Source organism: Netta rufina (genome assembly GCF_964035555.1).
Source record: "Netta rufina genome assembly, chromosome: 15".
Lineage (NCBI taxonomy): Eukaryota > Metazoa > Chordata > Aves > Anseriformes > Anatidae > Netta > Netta rufina.
The window spans coordinates 6,157,112-6,180,271 of NC_140138.1; the positions used below are offsets into that span (position 1 = coordinate 6,157,112).

At 52.4% G+C, this 23,160-nt stretch overlaps 1 protein-coding gene across 1 annotated transcript; it reads right to left on the bottom strand.

Annotated features, from left to right (window-relative positions):
* On the bottom strand, positions 1–22,956 carry CFAP70 (cilia and flagella associated protein 70; the record flags this gene model as incomplete). The annotated part of the gene is made up of 27 exons (XM_084296151.1): positions 1–103; positions 232–279; positions 612–713; positions 1,610–1,699; positions 2,096–2,257; positions 2,980–3,123; positions 3,795–3,883; positions 4,608–4,718; positions 5,636–5,818; positions 5,963–6,078; positions 6,171–6,304; positions 6,813–6,938; positions 7,534–7,665; positions 8,293–8,484; positions 9,542–9,602; positions 12,195–12,286; positions 13,111–13,278; positions 14,731–14,865; positions 15,813–15,912; positions 17,044–17,135; positions 17,620–17,802; positions 18,021–18,197; positions 19,218–19,297; positions 19,558–19,656; positions 20,023–20,209; positions 22,218–22,347; positions 22,910–22,956. 27 exons carry the CDS (start codon positions 22,954–22,956, stop codon positions 23–25), a joined length of 3,261 nt encoding a protein of 1,086 aa, XP_084152277.1. The 3' UTR covers positions 1–22.
* Positions 22,957–23,160: the final 204 nt, after the last annotated feature.

Below are 23,160 nucleotides of genomic sequence, written 5' to 3' on the forward strand. Positions count from 1 at the left end.
GCTGTATTGACCGGGGGAGGGCTCAGAAGGCCGGGTTGCCGAAGCCGAAGCGCTGCTGGGCGGCTCGGAGCTCCTGCAGCAGGGCGGTGGGCCCCAGGCCGAGCTGCGGGGAGGAGGAAGCCGACGGGTTTTGGGCTCAGAAAGCGCGTTTTTGGGTAAATGGGGTGCTGGAGGCTGGGGGAGGGCAGAGCTCGGTGCTCGGTGCCTCCCCCCTCCCGGCTCTGTACCCACCTTGACGGCGTACTTGTAGCACTGCTCTGCCTCCAGCTGCCGCCCTCCCTGGGAAATCACAACTGTGGGTTATGGGGGGCTTATAGGGATGTTATGGGGGGCTTATAGGAGGGCTATGGGGGGGTTTATGGGGTAAGCAGCAAGCAGTGCCCTGCCCCGGAAGGGTGCTCAGCAAGAAGCACGCTCCCCCCTGGCACACGCTCAGCAGGAGGGGACAAGCAGCGAGGAGAGGTGCTGCTCTTCCCCTCCGCAGTGATCTCCCCTCAGCTTTTTCCACTGGGCTCTACGAGATGGTTTCCAGGCTCCTGAAGAGGTGCAAATGAAGCTTCCCCCCCCCCTCCTGCAGCAGGTTGGGGTTTAGGGGCTGGCTGGGCACTCACGTGCAGGCAGATGAGGGACAGATACGCCCACACCTCGGCGTTGCGGTTGTTCAGGGCATTGGCTTCAGAGAGAGCGTCCTCTGCTTCCCCCATCTCCTCCAGCTTGAGAGAGAGAGAAGGAGGGGTGTGAAAAAAGGCAAGGGGCAGGCAGAAACAGCTTCCCAGGTCTTTGGAGCAGGTGCCTGTTAAAAATCACTACAACAGGAGCAACCAGCAGAAGGGCAGGCACTGAGCTGCTGGGTGCTTCCCCTGGTGGGGCTGCAGGGACAGGACTCAGGGTAAAGAAAACCAGAGAGGTACAAACACCTCCAGCCCCAGGCACCAAGTGGTCCCCCTCCACCAGGAGCTCTGGTGACCTGCTGGTGTGCCGCTGCCACGGCTCTGGTCCTGGTCCCCACTCCCTGCCTTTTGGGGTCTGCAGCCTCCCAGAAGGTGTACGTTTGGCCAAAGGGAAGATAAAAGTTTGGGTTCCTCCCTGTTTGTTTCCCTCAGCCAAACTCCTTTGGAGGAACCCCTGGAGGTGCACCTTTGGGAGATGCCGCGCTGCTGGTGGCCGTGTCTGGGTGTCCTTGGCAGCCCTTCAGAGGCGCTGGATTCCTCTGGGCAGGGAAAGCACCGAGATTCCTCCGTGCTGACATTCTGCTCGGTTCTTTTGCGGTGACATGCAGCTCACGTGCAGGCAGGCACGCAGAGCAGAGCCCAGGCCCAGATCACACGCCTGCCATCACACTGGGGGAGGGAGGCCCTGGCAGCAGGACGAGGCAGGGAATTGGGCTGCTGCTGAGGGTAACTGTCCTATTCTCTACCTCCCGTATAAGCAGCCTGAGGTGCCACCCTGGGACTGCAACAGGATGGCCTTCAGCAGCATTGGCGTGGCAGACAGTTAAGCTTTTCTTGAATGAAGGGCATCAATAAAAGCACGCTCTGCATACCATGCCACAGACCCAGCTACAGCCCAGGAGACGTGAAGTTGGGATCTCCCACGTAACTGCACTCACCCTATAGCAGGCGATTCCCACTCCCAGCCAGGTGAGACATGAAGGAGAGCTCTTGCAGGCTTGCAGGTAGGTCTGCTTCGCCTTGCCGTACTGCCAGGAGAGAGGTTATCGTGTTGCTCTGCGTTAAAAGCGTTCCTCCACAGCGGTCCCTCTCCTCAGGACTCTGCCAAGTGCCCTATTTCCACTGGGGCTCAGACACCCACCGACCCCACTGCTGCCAGAGGGGCTGGGGGCTTGATTGCTGCCCCCAAAGCTGGTGGCTGTACGCTGGCAGGAGTTAATGCAGTGGCCTAAAAGACACCCTCACTGATCTGAGGATGAGAATATCTCAGTAGCACCCTGAGACTAGGAGCAAGCAGCTCTGTGAAGGTTGTGCTGGGTTGTGGCATTTAGCTATAGCTGCAGATAATGGTGTTTTATACCTGGGATCTGGAATCTATTCACTTTGTTGAAAAGTCCCTTCTGCCACTCCTGCTGCCTCCTCACCTCTTTCTCTTCCAGGTAGACAGAGCCCAGGCGCAGGTAGACAAAGTGCATATCTGCAGCATCCGCCACAAAACTGATGGTTCGCTCGTAGCACTCCTTCGCCCCTGCAAAGTCCCTCTTCAGGTAGCACAGGTGCCCTTTCAGAGCCCAGACATCTGGATTCTGTGCACACAAAGCCAAAGAGTGAGGCACGGCTGGGAGACAGGAGAGAGGGAGAGACCTGGAGGAGGGCCAGGAACCCCTGCAATCAGCAGCCAGGAAGAGCTGACAGGTATTTGATTACAGCAGACCAGATTTTATGTACAGAATAAAAATCAAGCCAGCAGGCTGCCCGCAATGAAAGCCCCCTCCAGCCTTCCCTGCACGCTGTCCTGGCCTGAGCAAGGCTCCCCCAGGTACTGAATACACAAGTAGCATTCGGAGATGTCAGCTTTACAGCCCTCTGTGCCATCCATTCAACCTGCCTCTCAAAAGCCTCCTTCTTCTGAATAGCAACCTTGTTTCCCATGAAACAGAAGCTGACTCACCAACACAGGGAGAAGGGATGAGGATATACGTGTTCAGAGGGAAAGGAAAGGCAGACAATGCAGAGAGAGCACCTCTCGGTCAGAAATGCTGCTTGTCTGTGCAGAAGGCGATGATGGACAGCAAATAATAAGCCGGGTAACAAGGAGGGCAGCGCTGCAGCCACAGCCTGGTGTGGTTAACCCCCTACGATTGCCCTCCCAGCAGAAACTGCTGCAGACTTGCATCAGAATTGCTCAAGTGGAAATGAAGCACGGGCTCCAGGTCCAAACACACGACGCAGGCAGCGTCTGCCGCAGCGTTTGGCCAGCCTCCCCCTTCTGGGACAGCATCCTGCCCTTGTGAACACTGAGGATTACCATGAAGTCGATCCTAACGGCCTCGCAGAGACACTCCTCGCATTTGGAGAAGTCCTCCTTCAGCAAGCAAGTCCGGGCCAGCGCCAGGTAGTACGCACAAGAGGAGCCCGCCAGCAGCTCGTGGGCAAGCGCCATGTGAACAAACTGCAGGGGAACAGCACCCCGGCACGGTTAGCAGAGCAGGCACACCACAGGCATCCCCAGGATGCTGCTCCTGCCCTGCAAACACACTTCAGGAGGACTGCCTCGCACCCATTTGAGCTCCACGAACAGGAAACAGACAGGAGATTCTCCCCCCCTCCCTTGAAAATTGACCTCCCATTACTTGTAGGTCTGTTTTGCTTTAAGCAGCTCTTTCTGCCATGTAAAATGAAGGCAGACAGCACAATGTGGCAGTCAGAGAAACCTCACCGAGATGACTGTGGGGGACAGGAACATCCCACGGGTGAAACAAATTGCTCTGACATACACAAGTGTCTGAGAGAAGAAAGGAGTGCTGGTGTACGGGAAGCATGGCAAGAATGCATCTCCTCTCTGACCGTACACGAGCACGTTGTTCCCTCCACAGCCAGCAGCTGAGACACTCCGAGAGCTTTGCCTGCCTGAAGTGACTTTGTCCTCAAGCAGCATTTTGGTCTTAGCACTCTGCCTGGCCTTAGTTTTGCATTTCTGGCCACTGGTTTTGCTCTCTTGGCATCTGGGGTAGCCTTGGTTTGTGCTCTAAGCCCAGCAGAGGTCCTGGCTGGAGCTTGCCACCAGCAGTTTGGTAACTGCCACACCTCCCTTCCTCCCCCTGCACTCCGTGCTGAGCTGACCTGGATGGCCTTGAATTTCATCAGGAATTCCACTGCCTTCATGAAGATCGTGCAGGAAGGCTGGCTAAGTCCCGAAATGGGGGGTGGCCCTGCAAGAAAATACGCCTTCATCAGTCCCAAACTGGGCTTTTTATCTCTGAAATAAGAGCAAGGGCTGGGACCTTAACGGAGACAGTGGGATCCCAGCAACACACTGTAAAACCCAGGAGATGGCAAGGGAGGCAGGAGCAGAGATTAGCGCAACATTTCTTTCTGAAGGGCTTAAGATTTTTGTAAGATCTGTGAAAAGAAACTATACTCCTGACCCACTGGTTTTCCATGCCAAACTCAGAGTAAGAAAACAGAGATTTATAACTCAGACTTGTTAACTGCACTAAGACCCCTGCCTCCCCAGAACAATCCCATGGAGCCCAAAGACCCCAGCACTGCCATCTCTGTGGCACCCATAGGAGAGCGGAGCTATAGAGGAGGCAGATCACAACACAGAGGGGATCGAGAGGGACAGCTTGAGAGCTGGCATCTCAGGAGGGAGACCTCAGAGCAGCCGGTGAAGGCAGCTGAGTGCAGCCACACGTGGAGAGGGCTGCACTCACCCACCAGTCGTCCATCCTGAGATATGCTCTGAAAAAAATCATGATGAACCCAAAGATTCCCCTGCTAGGGAGAGAGAACAAGACTCAATGTTTTGAGTCTTGTTTTGGCATCAGGACGGCCACAGCTCAGCGCTCCCAAGTTCCCTCCCTCCCTGCTGATCGCAAGAGGCCACCTCCCAGCCCTAGGCTCTCCCTCTCACCCCAGACCCCACTCCCTGACCTTCTGGGGTTGTCTCCGATGCCGAAGCCTCTTCCTCAGGTTCTGGGCAGGCCAGGGCAGGCTCCTCCAGCGCCTCTGGCAGCCTGCTGGCTGAGCCAGCCGGAGCCCCCTCTGGAATGAAACCCCCACCAACCATTAGGTGCAGGCAGGCTTTGCCTTTCTCTGGCCACTTTGGAGCAGAACTCCACTGAAACGGGGGGGGGGAAGAGAGAAAATTTACAAGAACTGCCAGATTTCTCTGACTGGGATGAAAATAGCTTGCACAAGGTCATACGTGGCTCTGCAGTCTTGGTACAAGACTACCATATAATGCTAGAAATAGGTAGAAATGAAGCTATATCCTTTCCTTTGTAATTGCAGAGGGTGAAAAAAAAGGCATATGACCCTGTAGGCCTGCCTGAAGCATGTTGCGCAGAGTGGGGATAGTGTTAAAAATAAAGCCAGCTGATATTTTCTGCAGCCCAGCCAAACACTTAGGACTTGGCTCAGGGTGAGGCTGGATTCGCAGAGGCTCCAAAGGAAGCCTCCAGCTCAGAGTTGCCACTGAGCAGCTTTTTGCCCTTTGTGAGCTGGTTGGGCAGTGCTTTCCGAGCTGTGTCACAGCAGCAGCTCTCAGGAGAGCTGGACCTGTCAGGTCAGTCGTACAGCTGCCTCGGTAGCAGCCCTACCCCTCCAAAGCCTCACAAGTACGCTCTCTTCCTCCAGTTGCCCCGGCCACTGCCCACACATCCTATATCAGCAGCACTGGGCTGGGCCAGAAAAATAAACACCAAGGCTGGTCCCTCTCCTAGGCTCTGGGTAAGATAAAGCACGGGCCGTGCTACCTGCATTTCAGCTCCAGTATTTAAAGCAGGGCACTGTCTCTCTCTGGATAGTTCATGGTCAGGCTGTTCAAGCTCACAGCCCACTTCTGCTTCCTTTACCCTTTGTGTTTCTCCTCTTTGGTCTCACTGCTCACCATCTCGCACACAGCTTCAAGCCTCCTCCTTGCTAGTATGAGGGCACCTCCTGGTTTTGCTAGGAATTACCTGGCAAAAGCTGTTCTGGGCCTGGACTGGTAGACCTCACATACGCAGCAGCAATGTGCTTTTTCCCTCTTTTTCCCTCAGAGATGCTCCTCTCCCTGGCGAGCTGTGCTTGGAGCTGCTTCTTAGCCTCGCGGAAGGCCATTTCTGCCTGAATATTATTATTCTGCAGCTCATAGAACAAACCTACGGGAGACAAAGAGCAGCATGAGAAGAAATTAGCCCTTAGCAAAATCCTCCCCTTAGCCCTCAGATTAGAGTGGTGGGGTAAGAAGCAACATTCATCTCTACAGAAACGCCTTGAGCGCACAGGCTGGCTTCCTTTTCTACCTGAAAGCGTCCAGGCTACGACGTTGGATGGCTCCAAGCAGCAGGCATCCTCAAAGAAAATCTCTGCCTCTTCGTAGTGCTGCAGCACGACTGCCACGATCCCACAGAGCAGCAAGCTGGGGTCGGGCAGACAGGTGAGCCTCGCAGGACCCCAGCGGTGGCGTGGGGGATGCCCCTCACCTCCCCACCCTCTGGGAACACACAGCACCTGCGCACGTGGTGTGGATCCAGAGAAAGAGCCTCCCGAAAGCACTCCTGGGCTTTGGTGTTGTCCTCGAGCAGGAGGCAGAACGCCCCGTAGTCCAGCCAGTACTGGGTGTTGTGCTTGTCCTGAGCTATCCTCTGCACACGAGAGATCGTTGTGGCAGTAAGGGCTCAGCACACACAGCACCCCGGGGGAGACAGCTCTGCAACAGCCATGGCTTTCCTCCAGCAGAGTTTAGCAGCAATCAGGCCCTTGTTTATCACGTGCTAGGGTTTCCCTTAAGGGGGATAATTCCCGGCTTCCTCTAAGCCTCTCTCACCCATCAGTGCCCTCCAGCTTCAGCTGACCTCTCAGCCCTCTGGTAGAGGTCCCCAGTGCTGACCCAGCACGCCTTTTGGGCCAGCTCACCCCATTTCCCCTGGCCTCGAGGCTCAAGTCCTCAGCGACCTGGCCAGCCTCTGCCTCACGTCCTCCAGAGAGCAGCATCTCCCTAGAAAACCTCTCACACGTTCAGCACAAGCATCCCGCTCACGTTCCCCTCCCTGCTCCGCACACAACAGACGAGGCTGGCTGAGCTGTCACGGTGTGCTGGCTGCCAGCCCGGCCACGCGGGACAGAGACAGGAGGGGACAGGGGCTCCTTCACCTGCTGGTGGTAGAGAGCTGCCAGCTTGTAGTCCTTGTTGCCTTCAGCTTCGTGAGCAAAGAGCCAGAGCTGCTCAGCAGTCATGCGGGTGAGAGGGGCAGGGGAAGCAGCTTCCTCGTGCAGCAGCTGGTAAGGAGTGAGATAGAGTTAGCCCCGGGGAGGGTAAGAACAGTTCCTGTGCTCCTCATCCAGCAGCAGTGCCCAGTCCAGCACCTTGGCACAGCTAGGGCTGGGTGGGTTGGAAAAGCAAACTGCCCCAGCCTCCTTTTGGGGTGGGACACAGCCCTGCAATCCTGTGAGCCCCCATCCTTCCCAGGTACCTGTACCAGACAGGGAGGGGGCAATCTCTCTTACTGGCAGCTGTGGTGAGTAAAAGCATCCCCCAGATCAAGACCAGCTTTGCCTGGCTGGGAGGCAGATGGCACAAGCCCTGCCACCCTCCCCAAGAGCCGGCTGCAGCAGCAGCTACTGGTGGTGCCTCACATCCCACCAGCTGGATTTTGCAGCAGTGGGATCCAGATGCAATGGATCCTGTCTCTGTGTGTGGCTTAGGGCCCACGTGTGATAACTGCAGCAAACAGAAACTCAAACCTGCAACTGTCCTGAAGGCAAAAGTGCCCCTGCCTTCGCTAGAAGCAGCTTCTAACTCAGATCCCCAGTGATGCTGTACCCCAGGCCGGCCATCCCAGCTCACCAGACACGTGCCAGGGTTTCTCCCTACCTGGTTCAGGGCAACGTGCATCTGATCCACCAGGTAGACGTACAGCTCACTGAGAAATGCCTGGAACTGCTCCTGGGTCTCAAACGCCGTGGTCTTCAGGTATTTCTCCCTCACAATCTTCACTACAGCATACTGTGGAGACAGGTGATGCTTGGGCAAGACAGACTCCCCCACAAGCTCCACAGTCATAACACAGAGCCAGAACACACATTTTCATGGACTCATAGAATACGCTGAGTTGGAAGGGCCCTACAAGGACCAGTGAGTCCAACTCCAACTGCCTGAAGCTCTAGTTTAATTCAAAGGAAGAAACTGATCAAAAGAAAAAAAAAATAAGTAAGCAGTGATGAATTCCTTTCCCACCTCCCAGCCCTCACCTTCCCTGACACACAGATGCCCCTTTGAGGGACATGTGGAGAAGCCCCTTCTCCCCAGGGAAGGCTGTGAGAGTGCAAGAACAGTCAGCTTTCCCTTCCATGGGACACAAACACAGGGCAAATGGGTGTGATCAGGTTTGGAGTCTTCCCCTGTTGACAGGGAAGGTCCCTCCTGGTGTGTGACCAAAGCAGCTTGCTGCCTGCTCCGTTAGAGGAAAAACCTGGCCCTCCCCATGCCCTCTGCAACAGCCTGGGTGGCACGAAGGGATTCTGGAGCAACACAGAGTAACACTAAATTACCACCATGGAGCAGCAGTTCCTCACTGAGAAACTGCCTGGACAAAACAAGTAGGGAAGTAAAATAACATAATGGAGTCTTTGCCTTTAGCTGTTCTTTAAAAGCAAAATATTTCCCAGAGCTATTGAGCTCGAAGTTGAGTAGACGCTTCTGTTCCTCCAGAGTTTGATGGTCTATCGCTCCTTGGTCAGGCAGCTGCTTCCCAAACAGGTCGTGGTATTCACTTAGGATGGCAACAGCAATGCTCGTGACCTGGCTGTGATAATCCTCCACAGCCTAGGATATAAGAAGTATCAGGAAATAAATAAATAATCGAACTTCAAAAGTCACTGAAGCCATCAGCCTTGAAATGAGTCTTATTTGCCAGAGCCCACCCCCAGCCCCCCAAACTCCACCTGACCCAAGTCTCAATTAGCCCATCACACATCTTTTCCTGCCCATACCTGAGGGCTGTGAAACATGGCTATGTAAATACAGAAGTGCTCCTTCATAATTTCTTATCACTCCTGCTTTATTTTTCAATCAGAACCCAGTGTTTCAGTCGTCGCTGTCTTCTCTATAGCACTACAATTGGCTGCAAGTAAACTATATCTCATTTGCTGGGTGCCCCTTAAAGCCATGGGCGAGCCATCTTCAGCAGAGCCTGTAATCCCGGTGCCAAAAGCCTCCATGCACGGCAATAATCAAAATGTAGCACTTTGTGCGCTCCAGACAGGCCAGCACAAATCAATTCTGCAGCCGCACTGGGGTCAGTTATTGAAGTGCTGCTTCGTCCCCCACTGTTGCTTTGAATTTCCCATCAGCCAGGGGCCATCTGAGGACAATCTCCTGCAGCGCCTGTTCTGTACCTACCAAAGACCAGCCAGTGGTCTCAGGTTGGTTTCTGGGGCCAGGATGTTGCACACACAAAAGTCCTCACGATTTTTTTTTTGCAGGGTGATGGGTTGAGGCTGATTCTGTTCATGTCTGTCTGGGTCTGAGGAAGCACATGGGCTAGTCTGGGACAAGAAACTGCCCATAAACAAACAGTTCTGGTGCCTCCCCAGCACCCAGTTCACTCCCAAACACTCCCAACCCTGCTGCTCTCTTCTCTGCCTTTCCTAGATCTTGCCCCTTTTTATGGGCTGCAAATGAGAGTAATGCAGCCCAAGATTTCCCAAGGCATAATGCTACGAAGATCACACATCCAGAAGCTTTTGGTGTGTTTCCTCTGCAAATCTCATCTCTAAGTTGCTGCAGAGCTCAGACTGAAAATTAAAATCCCTTATGTGAGAGGGACGAGGGCAGAAAGAGGTGGCAGCGTGGTGGCAAGGCCACAGGCTCTTGCACATACCTTCTTGGCTCCTTCAGTCCGGGGAGGCAGTGGAGGGCGAGGGGGAATCATCTCCTTGACCCTGTCAATGAGAGAACAGAAGAGATGAGCCTGACATCCTGCCAGAGACACTCACTTGTCTCGGGTGCAGGCAGCCTGCAGCGCGAGGGCTCAGCCTGTCATCGTGTCCTTGAGGTACCTTGCAGGGACCAACACGGGAGAAACTGTGAAGGCTCTGACCAAGGATGAACTGTAAAGACCAGGGCACCTTCATTCAATGCCTGCAGCTTGTCATAATGTTTGGGAGAACTAGCTACTGCCTCGCTCCCTGCTGCTGATTACACTCCGTGGGGATTAGATAAGATTTATGTAGTTATTTTCACCAGGCTTCACTGACCCATTACACAAAAACTCCTGTAAAAATCCAGCCCAGCAGGTAAGGTTAGCATTTGTTATTGCTGGCAATCAAAAGCACTCTGCCACAGAAGTAGACCATCTTATCAAGTTGTTATTCCTTTAACTCACAGCCTCCTGGGTCTGCCAGAACACCTGTAAGAAAGGGACCAAAAGGAAAAGGAAAAGGAAAGCTCTGAGGAACGTTATCACTGTAAACCCTGGGCCAACCCATCCAGCAGCTCCTGACATCCCACAGTGCAGCTGCAGCCCCTCATTCTTTGGCCCCACATCGACCCCTCGACACCATGTCACGTCCATCTGTGTCACTACTGGGGCTGCAACGACCTTCCAAATACCGATTAAAAGGCCTTAGGACTACAGTAACATTAAGATTTTACTGAAAGCCTTAGAGTCAAGACAGCCTAAATTCTTGGGGATTTTATCAAGATTTCCTGTTTGCTGGCACTAAAACACCTTCAGTCCTTAGAAGGCGATCCAGCCCACCAAGCAGTGTCACATCCCTGTTTTGGCCCCTGACCAATTAGCAAAGCACACTGCTTCCCCCACACCAAAGCAAAACCGTTCCTACAACCATTCTGCCAGCTCGCAGAGCTTCCGAGTGGCTGATTTTGCCAGGCCCTGACCTCTGGCCACTTCTCCCATGCAAAAGTTCTGTATATTCAGAGACCTGAAAGGTTTCAGCGCTGAGCAGGAGACTCAGCTCCCCTTGCACCTTGCCCATGGCAACGGTGATGCCACGGCCTCTGCTCGTGTCCCTGTGGGACCTGCCACCCACCATCAGCTGCTTTTCCTGTGAGGTCAAGGGAGGCCATGCAGCACAGCTCCAAAAACCCCTTCAGAAAGCTGCTGTCCTGCTCTCCTCGCTGCCATTCCTGCCGGTCCCTTACCCCACGCAGGACGTGCCCCAACAGGACACAAAGACAATCATCTGGCTCTGCGTGGGGCTGCCGTAGGTGCCAGAGGAGCTGTCGGGTCTGCCAGCACTCCTCGGGAAACCCACGCTCACAGTCCCACCCTCAGAAGAGCTCCCATCACTGATGCAGGACCTCTGCTAGGGGCACACAGGAGAACCAAACTGTTTCTCTCTAAGATGAGAAAGAGAAAACCAAGCACAACAACCACCCAGGCAAAGCAAGCGAGCAGAAGCGGAGGCTGATGGAGAATTTTGGACGCAGCCCAAGAAAGAGAGCTGTAGTTTGCTAACGAGCTATGTATTCAAACAGCCTTCCAGGGAAAATAAAAAAAAAAAAAAGCATTGCTGATCCCATCTGCCAGGACACATGTACGTGTCATCAGCTCGATCCCCCCAAGACAGGGCCCTCTCCACAATTTGGAAGTGCTGATTTTCCTGGCTGCACATCCCCAGATGCACATGGCAGGTGAGTGAAGAGGAATTACACGGAATTCATGCAAGTTGCAGGAAGCAAACAAGAAGGGTCGGGACAAGGTCTGTTGTAAGGGGGCTCACTTTCCCCAAACCTGTTTTTTCTAGCAGACAGCAGGCAGAACAGAAGACAATGCACATGCTTCCTGCTCAAAGAACGACTGCTGCTGTGTGGTTTCTACTCGCATTTCTGTTTGAAAGAGACACACTGCCTGTGCACGTTATGGTTTATTCATTTGCTGTATTTTCTCTTTTTTTATCCAATAAATTATACATATGAGGCCTTCCCTAGACTGTAACACAGCAGGACTACCACTCTGCGGATGGGAAGCGACTGCCTTAAATCAGACAGACAGCGAAAGACTCGAAGCCTCAGAGATGAGAGGGCAGCTCTACAGCAGAATGATGTGAAAACTAATGGAAAAGCCCAGGAGTGGGTAGAAAGTTGTGACAAAACTTCAGAAAAGGAAAAACAACATCCGAGAGTTACAGCAGCACTACCAAGTGCAGCCCACTGGTGGCCAGCCCTGACCAAGCAGCAGACATCACATGCAAGAGGCAAACACAAGGGGATTAATAGGAAACAAAGCCTGGACAGAACACAGATTTGGTCATGCTGCTCTGGTGTCTCTTTTTGAGGTGACTGGCAGGGAGATGCCAGCTCAGATGAACACAAATGCTTCCCAAACCCACCCAATGCCACCTCTGAAGCAGTCTGGCCCAGCCCTCCTGCTGATTTCAGCGGGCTTTGGCTCAGACACTCAGCTGGTGCTCACAGAGCACACTGAAGGGCAGGCTCACTATCCAGTCCTGTTTCTATCCTGCAGGAGAATTCAGTTGTCAGCCGCAGAGTTATAGCATGTCTTTACACACCTTTTGGTGAGCTCCTCTCGCAGTCGTTTTGGTACCAAGGCCTTGTCCAGCTTTATCTCCATCACCAGGAACGTTCCTGCTTCAGCATATTGCTGGGAACACAACCATTACTCTCTCAGCGTCACACTACCTAGAACCATTACTGGCAAGATGAAAGACTGAGCATATAGCTACAGATCTTCAGCAAATCTTTAAACTGAAGACGTATAATTTGTTTTATAACCCGTGCTCAAAGTGATTTACACTAACAAAATTCTGCTCAAGCACTCAGTCTAGAGGAAAAAAAAAAAAAGAAAAGCTAATCAATTTGCTTGGACAATAAATATGCATTCTAGATGTTTGGAAGAGGAAGACAAAAACAGGAAGACACCCTTCAAAATAATGCCTGATTATTAATGACCTTCTAGCCCAATGCTAGACTGTACTCCAACAGGATGTCACTGGAGGAACTCCAGGACAGCATCTGCGTAAGATATCCCTAATCTCCAACTCACTCTTGAATAATTTGATGACGTGAAAGGTACGAAACACTGATGCAGTAGTGGTCTAGCAGTTTTTTTGCTCTTTGGAGATGCAAAGTTACCTGTCCATCAAGGCCGAGAGATTTTTCAGTATTTTCACTTTCTAGAGCAGTATCTGACAACTGGATTTTTGGTGCACAGGACGTCTGTTGAAGAATATAAAAAAAAAAAAAAAAAAAAAAGACATCTTGCTTCAGATTCAAACTTCACGTCTTCACGCCTTCACAAATTCAGGACGTGACTGCACTGTACATTTGCTCAGGCAGCATGTACTAAAATTTCAAGGTGCTGAATCTCTCAGTTGGCTAGAGCAACACACCATCAGTCCCCATTTCCAACTGCCTCTGACGTAGAAATAGTCCGACCATGTTGCAAAGTGCCTCTATCGACCTTACCCTTCTGTTGAATTCCCTTTCTTTGGTGCTCTTCTCCTTTTCTTCTCTCTGGGCCTTACTGGGAACAGCTCTGGAAAGAGGAGAACTGATTCCTGGGGTGCATGGTCTTTCTTTAGTCAGGCTGACCTGTGGCCTGAGATCCCGCAAAATGCTCTGCTGTTTTTTAGTCTGGAGAGGAGGGGAAAGGAAAAAATAATAATGAAGTAATAAGAAAGAATCAAAGGACAAATTAGGCTTCCCCATCCTTTTTCCTTAACCTCTCACATCACAAAACACACTGTCAGGGTCCTAAACGCATTAGGAAGCTCTGCAACCTCACTCTCTCCTGCTAGGCAGTTAGCTGCCTGTGCTCAAGGCCAGCTCTGATACTGTACAGCTGTGCAGCCTCTGGTTCTTGCCTGAGCTACATGATAAAAATGCTGGAGCCCAGCCCCAAACTGCCCTGATCCTGATCCACTGTCCAGTGTGATGCTGGACCTGCCTCACAGCTACGGACTGACCTGGTGGTGTGGAGGGTCAGATGCACCTGGACACCCTCCCAGGTCTGTTCTGCGCTTGTTTCTTGGTGCCCCTGCCTGCCCTGGCCTGACCCAGCTCCCAGCTCACCTACCCACGTGGCGCAGCCCCCCTGACACACGTGGTGGCCCATGAGGAGCAGATTTTTCCCACTACCTGTTCACACACTGCTAGGCCACTGAGATGGGCAGCTCCCCTCCCAGCTGTCAGTGATACAGGAGCTGGGCTGGCAGGAACCAAAGGGATGCAGGGGAGAAAATGGAGCAGCCGTACAGGTCAGCTGTCTACACCAAGGCCCAGGAGCGGCCCAAAGCATCCAGAAAAACAGAAAATGGGAAAAGCAGAGGGTGTCACCTCACTCGTGACAGATAAATGCCACAGGACGAGTAACAGCACCGTGCAGCCAGGAGGCTAATATTCCCAGCAGTGATGCAGGGGCCAGCAAACAGCCTGCTTTGTGGGAGCTGGTACCCAGCAGTGGCAGGGAGGCACGGAGAAGGGCTGTAATTCACCCAGCTCTGTGGCCTGGGCAGCAGCAGCACCAAGGGGGACATGGGCAGCAAAAGCAGGCTGTGCATCTGTCCTCCTGAAACAAGCTCGGGTCTGTTTGGGGAGTGCTGTGGGAAAATGGAGATGTAACTGTCACTTTTAGCACCAAGGCGGGGGGAGAAACGAAAGACAAATAAACCTCCACGAGCTACAGCTGAAAGAGCTCCAGTGACAGCTTTTTTGGTTGTTGCCTGGGGTAACGCTATCCTTTTAGAGCCACTGTTTGCTCTTCCCAGCAACGCAGTTCATTTGCCCGTGTTCCTGAGTGGGGAGTGAGGAGTGATCTCAGCTCTCCCTGCTCAGCTGCTGACAGAGAAGGGAGTGGAGTGAGATTCTGAGCCTCCCCCAGCCCCCAAACCTGCTCACACACACACAGAAATCATCTGCCTTTGAGAAAACTGCACCTAGAAGCTGGTGTCGTTCTCCTCCAGCACCAGAAGGGCAGTGAAGCCTCAGAGCTGGCCCTTGAATACCACTCTGCCCGTACTCCTGCACCCACACTGCACAAAGAGCTGCAGAGGGGGCACAGAGCCTGGCTGTCCCGCCTGTTCTCACCTTCTCGAGCACCTCGCTGTCCTGGTAGGTAAAGACACGAAAAGCACCTCGAATCCGCTGCACGCCAGGGCACAGCAAAGGCACCATGTTGACATATGCCACGCCGTGGGAGAAAATCTGCCGGTCCTCATCTCCCTGGAAACACAGATTGAGGCCCTGAGATACTGAACAGACTGTTATTCTCTTTAAGGAAAGAAGGTCAGCGATCCCATTAAAAAAGGCCACCCAGCAAACTGATGCACCTGATGAGCCAGGGCCTCTCTGTCACTGGCACGCAGCCGAGACAACCTGGACGAAAGCACTGGAGTCATTCAATATGTAGAATATCAATTTTATTCCAACCCCTGCAGGGCAGCTTTTCTCTCCAGCGCCCAAACTGTGCCACTCCTTAGGGCAGTCTTTTCAAGGTCCAACTGCAAAATTGCCAGCTATCTAGCTCGAAATCCAAACTACCCTACCAGAGCTGTGAGGATGTCAGGTCTGACAGAAATCAGGTAGCTGCCTGAGAGCCTGGACCAGCAGCAAACCAGAGAGGGTTAGGGAGAAGTATCTCAGTCACAGCTGCAAAACCCTAGCACTGGTGACTGCTGAATGAGATTTATAGCAGCTTACATGACTTTGCCCTGGAACACGTAAGGAGTTCTCACATGTCTCTGTTCCTGGCAGCTGATCATTAGTGAAGGAGCTCATTCTTCATGAAACCACCCCAGTTCAGGTGCAAACACACAGTTTATTTACACCCAGAGAAAGAAGGCATGAATTTCTTCAAGATGCTCAGGAAAACATTGTCTGAAGATAAGCTCAATGAATTACTTCTCAAAAAGTAACCTCTCCCTGACCCCTCTCCACCAAGCTAGCACAGACCATCGGTGAGAGATCTGTAGGCTATAAGGAAGAAATCTTATCCTTTGTTTATTTAGTAGTGCTATAAGGCTGATTAACCCCTTTACAAAGCCTCTAGCTCTCTGACTTGCTTTGGCTGGTTCAAGGCTGGTTTTGGTGTAACAAAGGCATTGAAAGAAAATGCTCAATAACACAGTGCTGCCCCACAAGCCATAACAACACAGCCCCTCCATTTTTACCTTGTCAGCTTTGCTAGTTTTGCCTTTGCTGGATGACACCACAGGCATCCTGCAGACCTCCACGGGCCAGTACTGGCACTCTGCAATGCGCTTCTGCAGACTGAATGCAGAAGAAGGCACTGAGAAGATGCAAAACCAAGCTGGAGAGCTCTCCCTGGTTAGCCATGCTGCCCTCCCTTCTGTCCCAGCAGCCTCAAAGGCCCCTGCCCTGGCTTTGCTCTGCCCCACTCCGCGAGACACAGCATGCATCTTGCACCACTGGAACGCACGTGCTTTGGGGCAGGCCTGGTGGATTTCCTTTCCATCCACTGCTGTGTGCATTTACGGCACTAGGAGCTACAGAACGATTGTGAGAGCAACACACTGTGCTCCTCTCTCCCCTGGTTACTTCAGAAATGAAGTGGATAAAAAGGAGCATGATTAATGTTGGGATAAATTCAAAGCGGACCCTGAGCTCCCATTCAACACGCCTGATAACTGTGAAACCAGCAGGCAGGCTGATGAAAGTGTACAGGGGAAAAAAGATAGAAGGGAGTATTTGCACACATGAGGAATAAGTTGGCTGTGAAACTCATGGCCATGATGCAGCTGAGGCCAAGAACGTTGCAGGATTCAAAGAGAACTGGAGTACTTACCCTGGTCTGAGCATACCTAGAGCCATTAAAGGCAATGTTTACCTAATAAAAAGAAAATGAAGAGTGCCCACAGAGTGAAAGGATTTTAATATATTGTGAAAAAATAAAAAATAAAAAAAAAATCAATTAACAGCTCAGAAGAGAGCTGTGTGGGCCACCCTACCCCATGTCTGCTCACCATAACTCTGCTGCCCCTTGCTTCAAACCTTCAGGTGACAGCCCTGAAGGGGTCATGGGAGGGAACGCAGCTGGCCAGTGAGTGTTTGCACTGCGGAGGGAACAGGAACCAGCTCCGATTGCTGGCAGCACAAGCGAACATTCACAGGCTGAAGACAGCACCTACAGCCAATTCATCTTCTCCCACCGTAACAGAACCAAGCTGCTGCCAGCAATTAAAGGCTGTTAAGCTGCTCTCCTGCTAACGCAAACACCTCCGGCCAGCAGACAGCACGAGAAGTGAGGCAGGGCAATGGAATGGCCGCGTAAGAGGACTACGACTGCTGCTCATTGCCTGAGACAGGTCACTTGACCTAGTGAATTCCAGGATGGTTTCTCCCCCACCTCAGTGTTGGAAGGGAAGCTCTCATATCCCTTACATGAGTACTGCAGCAGGATCCAGGTAACAGCGTCTTTCCGTGTCCCATACAATTCTCTTCATGCTTTCTGCCTGGATCCTAAACTCCCTGTCCTGTGAGAAGCAGCACATGGTCAGAGCCAGGAGACCAAACTTTACAGCCTGCATCACCCCCAGACACCCCCCTAAAATGTTCTTTGGGAGAGAAAATGAGTCAGAGACATGCCCCACTCACCACAGACAGGACACCCTAGCAGAGCACATTAGCAGCCATCCCTGTGGGCACCAGATCCCATTAGTACTGAGAGCCTGGCTCACAAAGACAGAATGCAAAGTCTCAGCCCAGCAGCTCAGGAGTTAGGACAAGATGTGCCACATTCACCTAGGGAGCTCTTCTGTGGTGAGTTAGCATGCTGGCAGTGAGTTAACACGCCCGCTGGCTCAGGAGAACCATCTCCACGCCTGGACACTGTGCAGGGAGCCCACCACGTGCCCTTCCTCCCCTCCTCCTGTAATGAGTCCCTGCAAGTCTTTCTCAGTGCCTTCAGGGAGGCTTGAGGGGTCTCCTCCAGCCGTGACACTGCCAGCCTTTCCTCACCTCTGTTTTGTTGAGCTCTCCATCCTCATCCTCATAGGGACCACCAAAGATGAAGGAGTTGGGTATGTTCAGAGCACCAGGGGCCATGATGTTAGGAAGGGACCATTTTTTGGGCCGGGGTAACAATTCTTTTTCACCAGCAGGCTTCAGGATGCCATTCTGGAAGAGCAAAGGGACTTCCTTCTAGAGAGACAGGAGAACAAAAGGACTTCAGTTTTCAGCATGAGCAGAAGCAAGTGCCAGCTGATCAGAGCTGGGCTTGGAAGGAAGAAAAAACAAATCGTGGCATGGAAGAAAACTGCCAGTTTCAACCCCAATCTAGCTGTTTGCCCCCAGTGTAGGAGAACAACCTGTGCTGCAGCAACTAAAACCCAGCTCACTGTGCCAGGCCTCATCCTCACCTCCCCGACTGCTGGCACTTGCAGGCAAGCCATGTAGTTTTGGGGGGGTCCAGTGGGAACGAAGGTGTCAGGGACAGAGTAAGCTGCCTCCAGCGTGACGCTCAGGAAGTTGCCACTTGAAAGCTGACTCACAGAAAGCAGGGGCTTCTCGGTGCGCACAGTCACTTCAAGGCCGCACTGTGGGACAAGGAGAAATTGAGCCAATAACCCGACAATTTTAACTTTCTGCTCTTGAAGGAGAAGCGAGCAGAAACCCAAGGCTAGAACGTATGATGTTATCTCATTCCTCACTTCGGATGTAAAAGAAAACAGATCAGCACAGGGAAGGAATTTCACGGTCAGTTTTTCCTATGTCTGAATTACGATATTTGTGTGTTTAAATCCGAGCCCACTGGGGGGCACGGCGTACGTATTGTCAGCATCTTGTAAAAAAGGCCGTGGAGAAAGAACACCAGGGACAGAAAACAATGCCCTCGTGATTCAGCTCAAGTCAAAGCTCCAGCCACGCTTCAACTCTGCCCTATCTCCACACTGTACAGCCGTCAGCTGCCTGTCCCAACCCTGGATGGATGGGGGGCAGTGAAAAGCTGCTCAGCATTTATCTTCCTTCCTCCCTAAGAGGTGGCCCCACACGTTGCTCATTATGTCTCGCTTATCATGTCACTTAAATATGGGAAAGTAAACGCAATATCCATCCTCCTAATTCGCTCAGAGTGCTAAGTGTGTGGAGAATCAGAAGCCAAGTCAGACACGCTTTCCCAGTCTCCTACTTCATTTCCTGCTTTATTCACTGGGTATTTTTCAATCTGCTGAATGAATGAAGACCTTGCAGGAGAGGCAGTCAGAGGTTGTACAATAATGGACTGTGAGACGTTTTATCCACAGAAAGGACTAATAATGTTGGGCAAGTAATCCTGCCTTTGCCTTTTCCCAATTTTTCAGCGCTGTGCTTCCCATCTTGAATATTTTTTGCAGGGCAATTTGGTAGCTGCGCACATTAGCATTTCCTAGCATGACCTCACCTATCATAAGCACCCTGGGACAGACGTCAATGGAAACAGGAAAGGCCTCCAAGCTTCTAACATATAGGGCTGTAACATGCCTGCGAGGAGCGAGGCAGCTGAGTCATGCTTGCCTTCCTATTAAAAAGCAGCAGAGAGCCGAAGAAGCGAAGGAACAGTTCCAAATTCCACATACCTTAGCCTCTGGGTGAAGGCTTTCAGATGGAGAGGTAGGCACAGCATACAAAGGAGCCAAGACCGTAAAGGAACACTGTCCTGAGAAGAACAAGCAATGAGCACAGCGTCCACTGAGACCCTCTGCAGAGAAGTCACAGCCTAAAGCTGTGCTGCTACAACTCCTAAAGCTGAGCAGCTGGTGTCGCCCCCCTCTCCCCACAGACCCAGCTTTCTAAAGACTCTGTGAAACCCATTTGGTCAGAAGGAGGTAACTTATACAGAGGGGTTCATGAGCAAAGACCAACCAAGTGCTGGGGAGCAAGAAGTGTTTGTGGAGGATGAGAAAATCAATGTTGTACCTTGCAGCAGAGGCAGAAGGTCCACCACAGCCTGGCCAAGAGGCAGGACCTTCTCCTCCTTCTGTTTCTTCTGCTTTTGCGATGCTTCTATCACTGTCACTAGACAGAAAAAATAATAATAATAATAAGATAGGAGCTGGCAAAGTTTCTCAGATAGTTTCAGATCAACAGATCAGAGTGGTAAGCTCCAACAGGGGCTGCAAAGGGTCTGTGTCAGCTCCAGCACAGGCTTCTATATCATCTCCAAGGCTGACAAGAACACTGAAGCCAAAGAGCCAAGCCAATATGAAAGGGGATTCCTCCAGCTGGCACAGATGAGAACAGAAGTGCTGAGACACCCCCCGCTGCTGCTGCTTAAGTGCTATTCTTGACCGAGTGACTCCTGCAGCAAGAAGGCAGAGTGCAGCAGCTGACAGCACCCACCTCCAGCCCTCCGAGGAGCGAGGTGCAGCATCAGGTACTCACAGAGCACAGGTTTCTGCGCAATGTCGACCAAGGAGTTGGGCCCATCGGGGCTGTACTCAAAGCTGGTCATGAAATTATAGTTTGCTGTCCCGTTTGGCAAGACCTGAGTGGTGGAGGAGTCTCCCAGGATCACTCCGTCGTACTCCACACGCACCAAAGTAAAAGAGGTGTCGCTTCTGATGCTTTTCTGTCAAACAAAGAGACAGCAGATGAGGCAGCTGGCTCTGCAGCAACAGGCCCATGACCAAAGTTGCCCCTGGGAGGCAGCTCAGTTCCCCACCCAGGACAGAGCACACTGGTGGGAACCTTTGGCTGCTCTGCTGCAAGAACGGGGAAGAGGAACAGAGCTTGGCTGTGCCAAGACCTGCCTTTAGGAGGGAAATTTCCTGCTCCACCGTCCCGTGGTGCCTCAGGGATCATTAAAACCTGCTGCTGGAAGGGTGTGGGCAGGGGGTGGAGAAATCCAGGCTTCATCCCAAGAACGGGGATGAAAGGCACATCTAAAGCAAATCCAAAAATATCCCACAGATACGGTGCTTCCAGGAAAGAGGTTTGTTTTTTTTTTGCTGTGTACTAAGAAGGTAGTCCCTGAGCTGCATGGCTGAGCTCACAAGCTCGCAGGACGCTTGTGTCTATCACATGGCAGCAGCAGCAAGCCCTGCAATCAAACCAGGGCTCCAGCAAGCTCTTTGGGGAGCTCTGGAGTTTGTTGGTACACCAGCTTCATGTCACCTGCTTTGCACAGAGATGAGGAGGCTTAATTTTAAAATATCCGCACAAAGGGCTGCAAACACAGGTGAACAGGCACAGCCTCATACACGAGCAACCCCGTCCAGGCAGGCAGCACCAGGCACTTCCCTGGTGGTGCAAGGGACTGCTGAGACAGGCAGCTGCGGGAGAAACACGGTTTCCTTCTCCAGCCAGGGAGGAGCAGCCACAGCCCTGCACAGAAGGGCTGCCGTACCCCAACCAAGCTTTTCTTTCATCCTGAGCAGCGGGGATGCCTCACCTCCTCGGGCCTGCCCCTGAGTTCCCTCTCTCCATGTCACTGGGGTAATTAGTTCCACATTGGCTTTTCCACAAAAAGAGACTTCATTCACTTGGTTTTAATTTTCAGTCCTCCTGACTGTCTCCTTGAGCATGTATTATGTGAGAGACTAAACAGAAGAATCCAATTAACCTTTCCCTGTACCATTAATTATCCTATACTCCTCTCATCTTTCTCTACAACTCCTCTAATTAAACAGATTCCACGCTTCTTATAGATGGATTTTTTTCATACTGTTGTTCTTATTATTGCACCTTTGTTAGCCTCTCTCCTTTTGCCATAGCGTTTTCTAAAACAAAGCAACCAGAACCACAAGCAATAGTGCAGATGCAATCAAACCACTGGTCTATTATTTTCATCACAGTTTTCCCTCTTCTTGCCTTCTAATTCTCACCTAAGGTGCTGTTTGCTGAACCCATCAATGTGAGAGGTACTGCAACATTAAAAAAAAAATAAAAAATATGGGCAGATGCTTTTGGTTTGCTTTTTGTCTACAGCTAGAGCTGAAGCAGGGATTTGCATTTCTCTGCTTGCAGCAGTAGCTGAGATTCTCCTCCGCGTTCCTTCCTAAATGCCAGATCCTCACGAATACTTCAAGGCCAGCTGGGTGTATCACGCAGCACATGGAAAGCACACTAGTAGTGTTTTCATCTGAATTAGTTCACAGTCTTGTATGGTAGGCACACTGGAGGCACTGCCTTTTCAAACCTAGAGCCACCCTACTGATTTCCACACAATTTAAACCGCTGTCGTTGGGACAAAAACCTGGCTTTATATGCTAGAACAGCTCTTCTTAGACTTCCTTGTCTCACTGATGCCCATTTTCCACTGTGTTTTGCTTAAAACACAACCAAACAAAACCCGGTGATTTACAGACAGCCAGGCAAGGAAGGCAGAGACATGTCAAGCCAACAGCACACCACAGCACGCCTGGATGGCTGCTGAGGAGATGTGTCCCCAAAGCAAGGCGAGCCACAAGCCTGCGGTCTGTGCGAGTGAGCCCTCAGTGCAGGGGACAAAGCCACAGCGTGGCATCGTTCCCTACAGCCTTATCGTCTCACGTCTGGTCCAGAATTGGATGGCAGCACAAAGAACCCCTCGGGTCGGGGTTGTTAACCCAGCAGAGGCGTTTGCAGAAGCGCTTTACCAGGTCCTGTGCCTTCACCACTGTGATCTGCACCGCGTTCGCTGACAGTGGCTGGGACTCGCCGGGAACAGCCTGAGGCTCCAGCAGGGATCCCTTCCGAGCAGACAGCCCCTCGGGGGCCTCCATGGCTCTGTGGGGAAAAAGACTGAGGAGAAAAACGTGAAAACACCTTTCCTTTTCTGCCCAGCTTCGCATCCACCCCGATCACACCCAGCTGTGACACGAGGCCTCTGCCCCCCCCCAGAAGCAGCTTCCCCGGACAGTTGGGGCTTGGACATCAAAACATCACAGCGAACACACGTGAAGGGCTCAGAGAAACCCAGAGGAACTTGAAGGAACCTGAAGGAACCTGGAGGAACCTGGAGCACAAATTCCCTGGTGCTTAAAGGAAGCTCCCCCCATGCTGCGCCCTCAGCCCAGCCCCAAACCCCACACGCCCAGCAGGGCCGTGCTCAGTGCTACACCCCCCCCACCAGGCCCTGCAGCCCCCATAGCCCCCAGACCCTCACCCGAGGAGCCGTGAGGAAGTTTCGGGGGTACCGAGAGGGGAAAGCCCACAGCGGGAGCCGGGAGAGGCGGAGGCGGGACTCGAACCCGCGGCCTTGGAGACCCCGGGGGGGGGGGGGAGCGCCGCGCCTCTCGTAACCACGGCAACCCGGCCGCTCTCGCGAGCTCCCGACCCTCAGCGTCACGTCACGTGCCGCGGACCGCGTGCCCTTGAAGCCGCCGTGGCCGCCATGTTGGGTGTGGGCAGCCCGTGCCAGGCCCCTGTGGGGGGGGGGAGGCAGGGGCGGGCTGTGCCCCCATCATGGGGCAGGGCTGTCCCCAAAGCCTGGAGCCAGGGACAGAAGGATGGGGGCTTGTTTAATCGCATTAATGATTTCTAAATAAAACAATTGTAATTTTTAAAGCCAGGAATGGAATAACAGCGGCTCGGTTAATG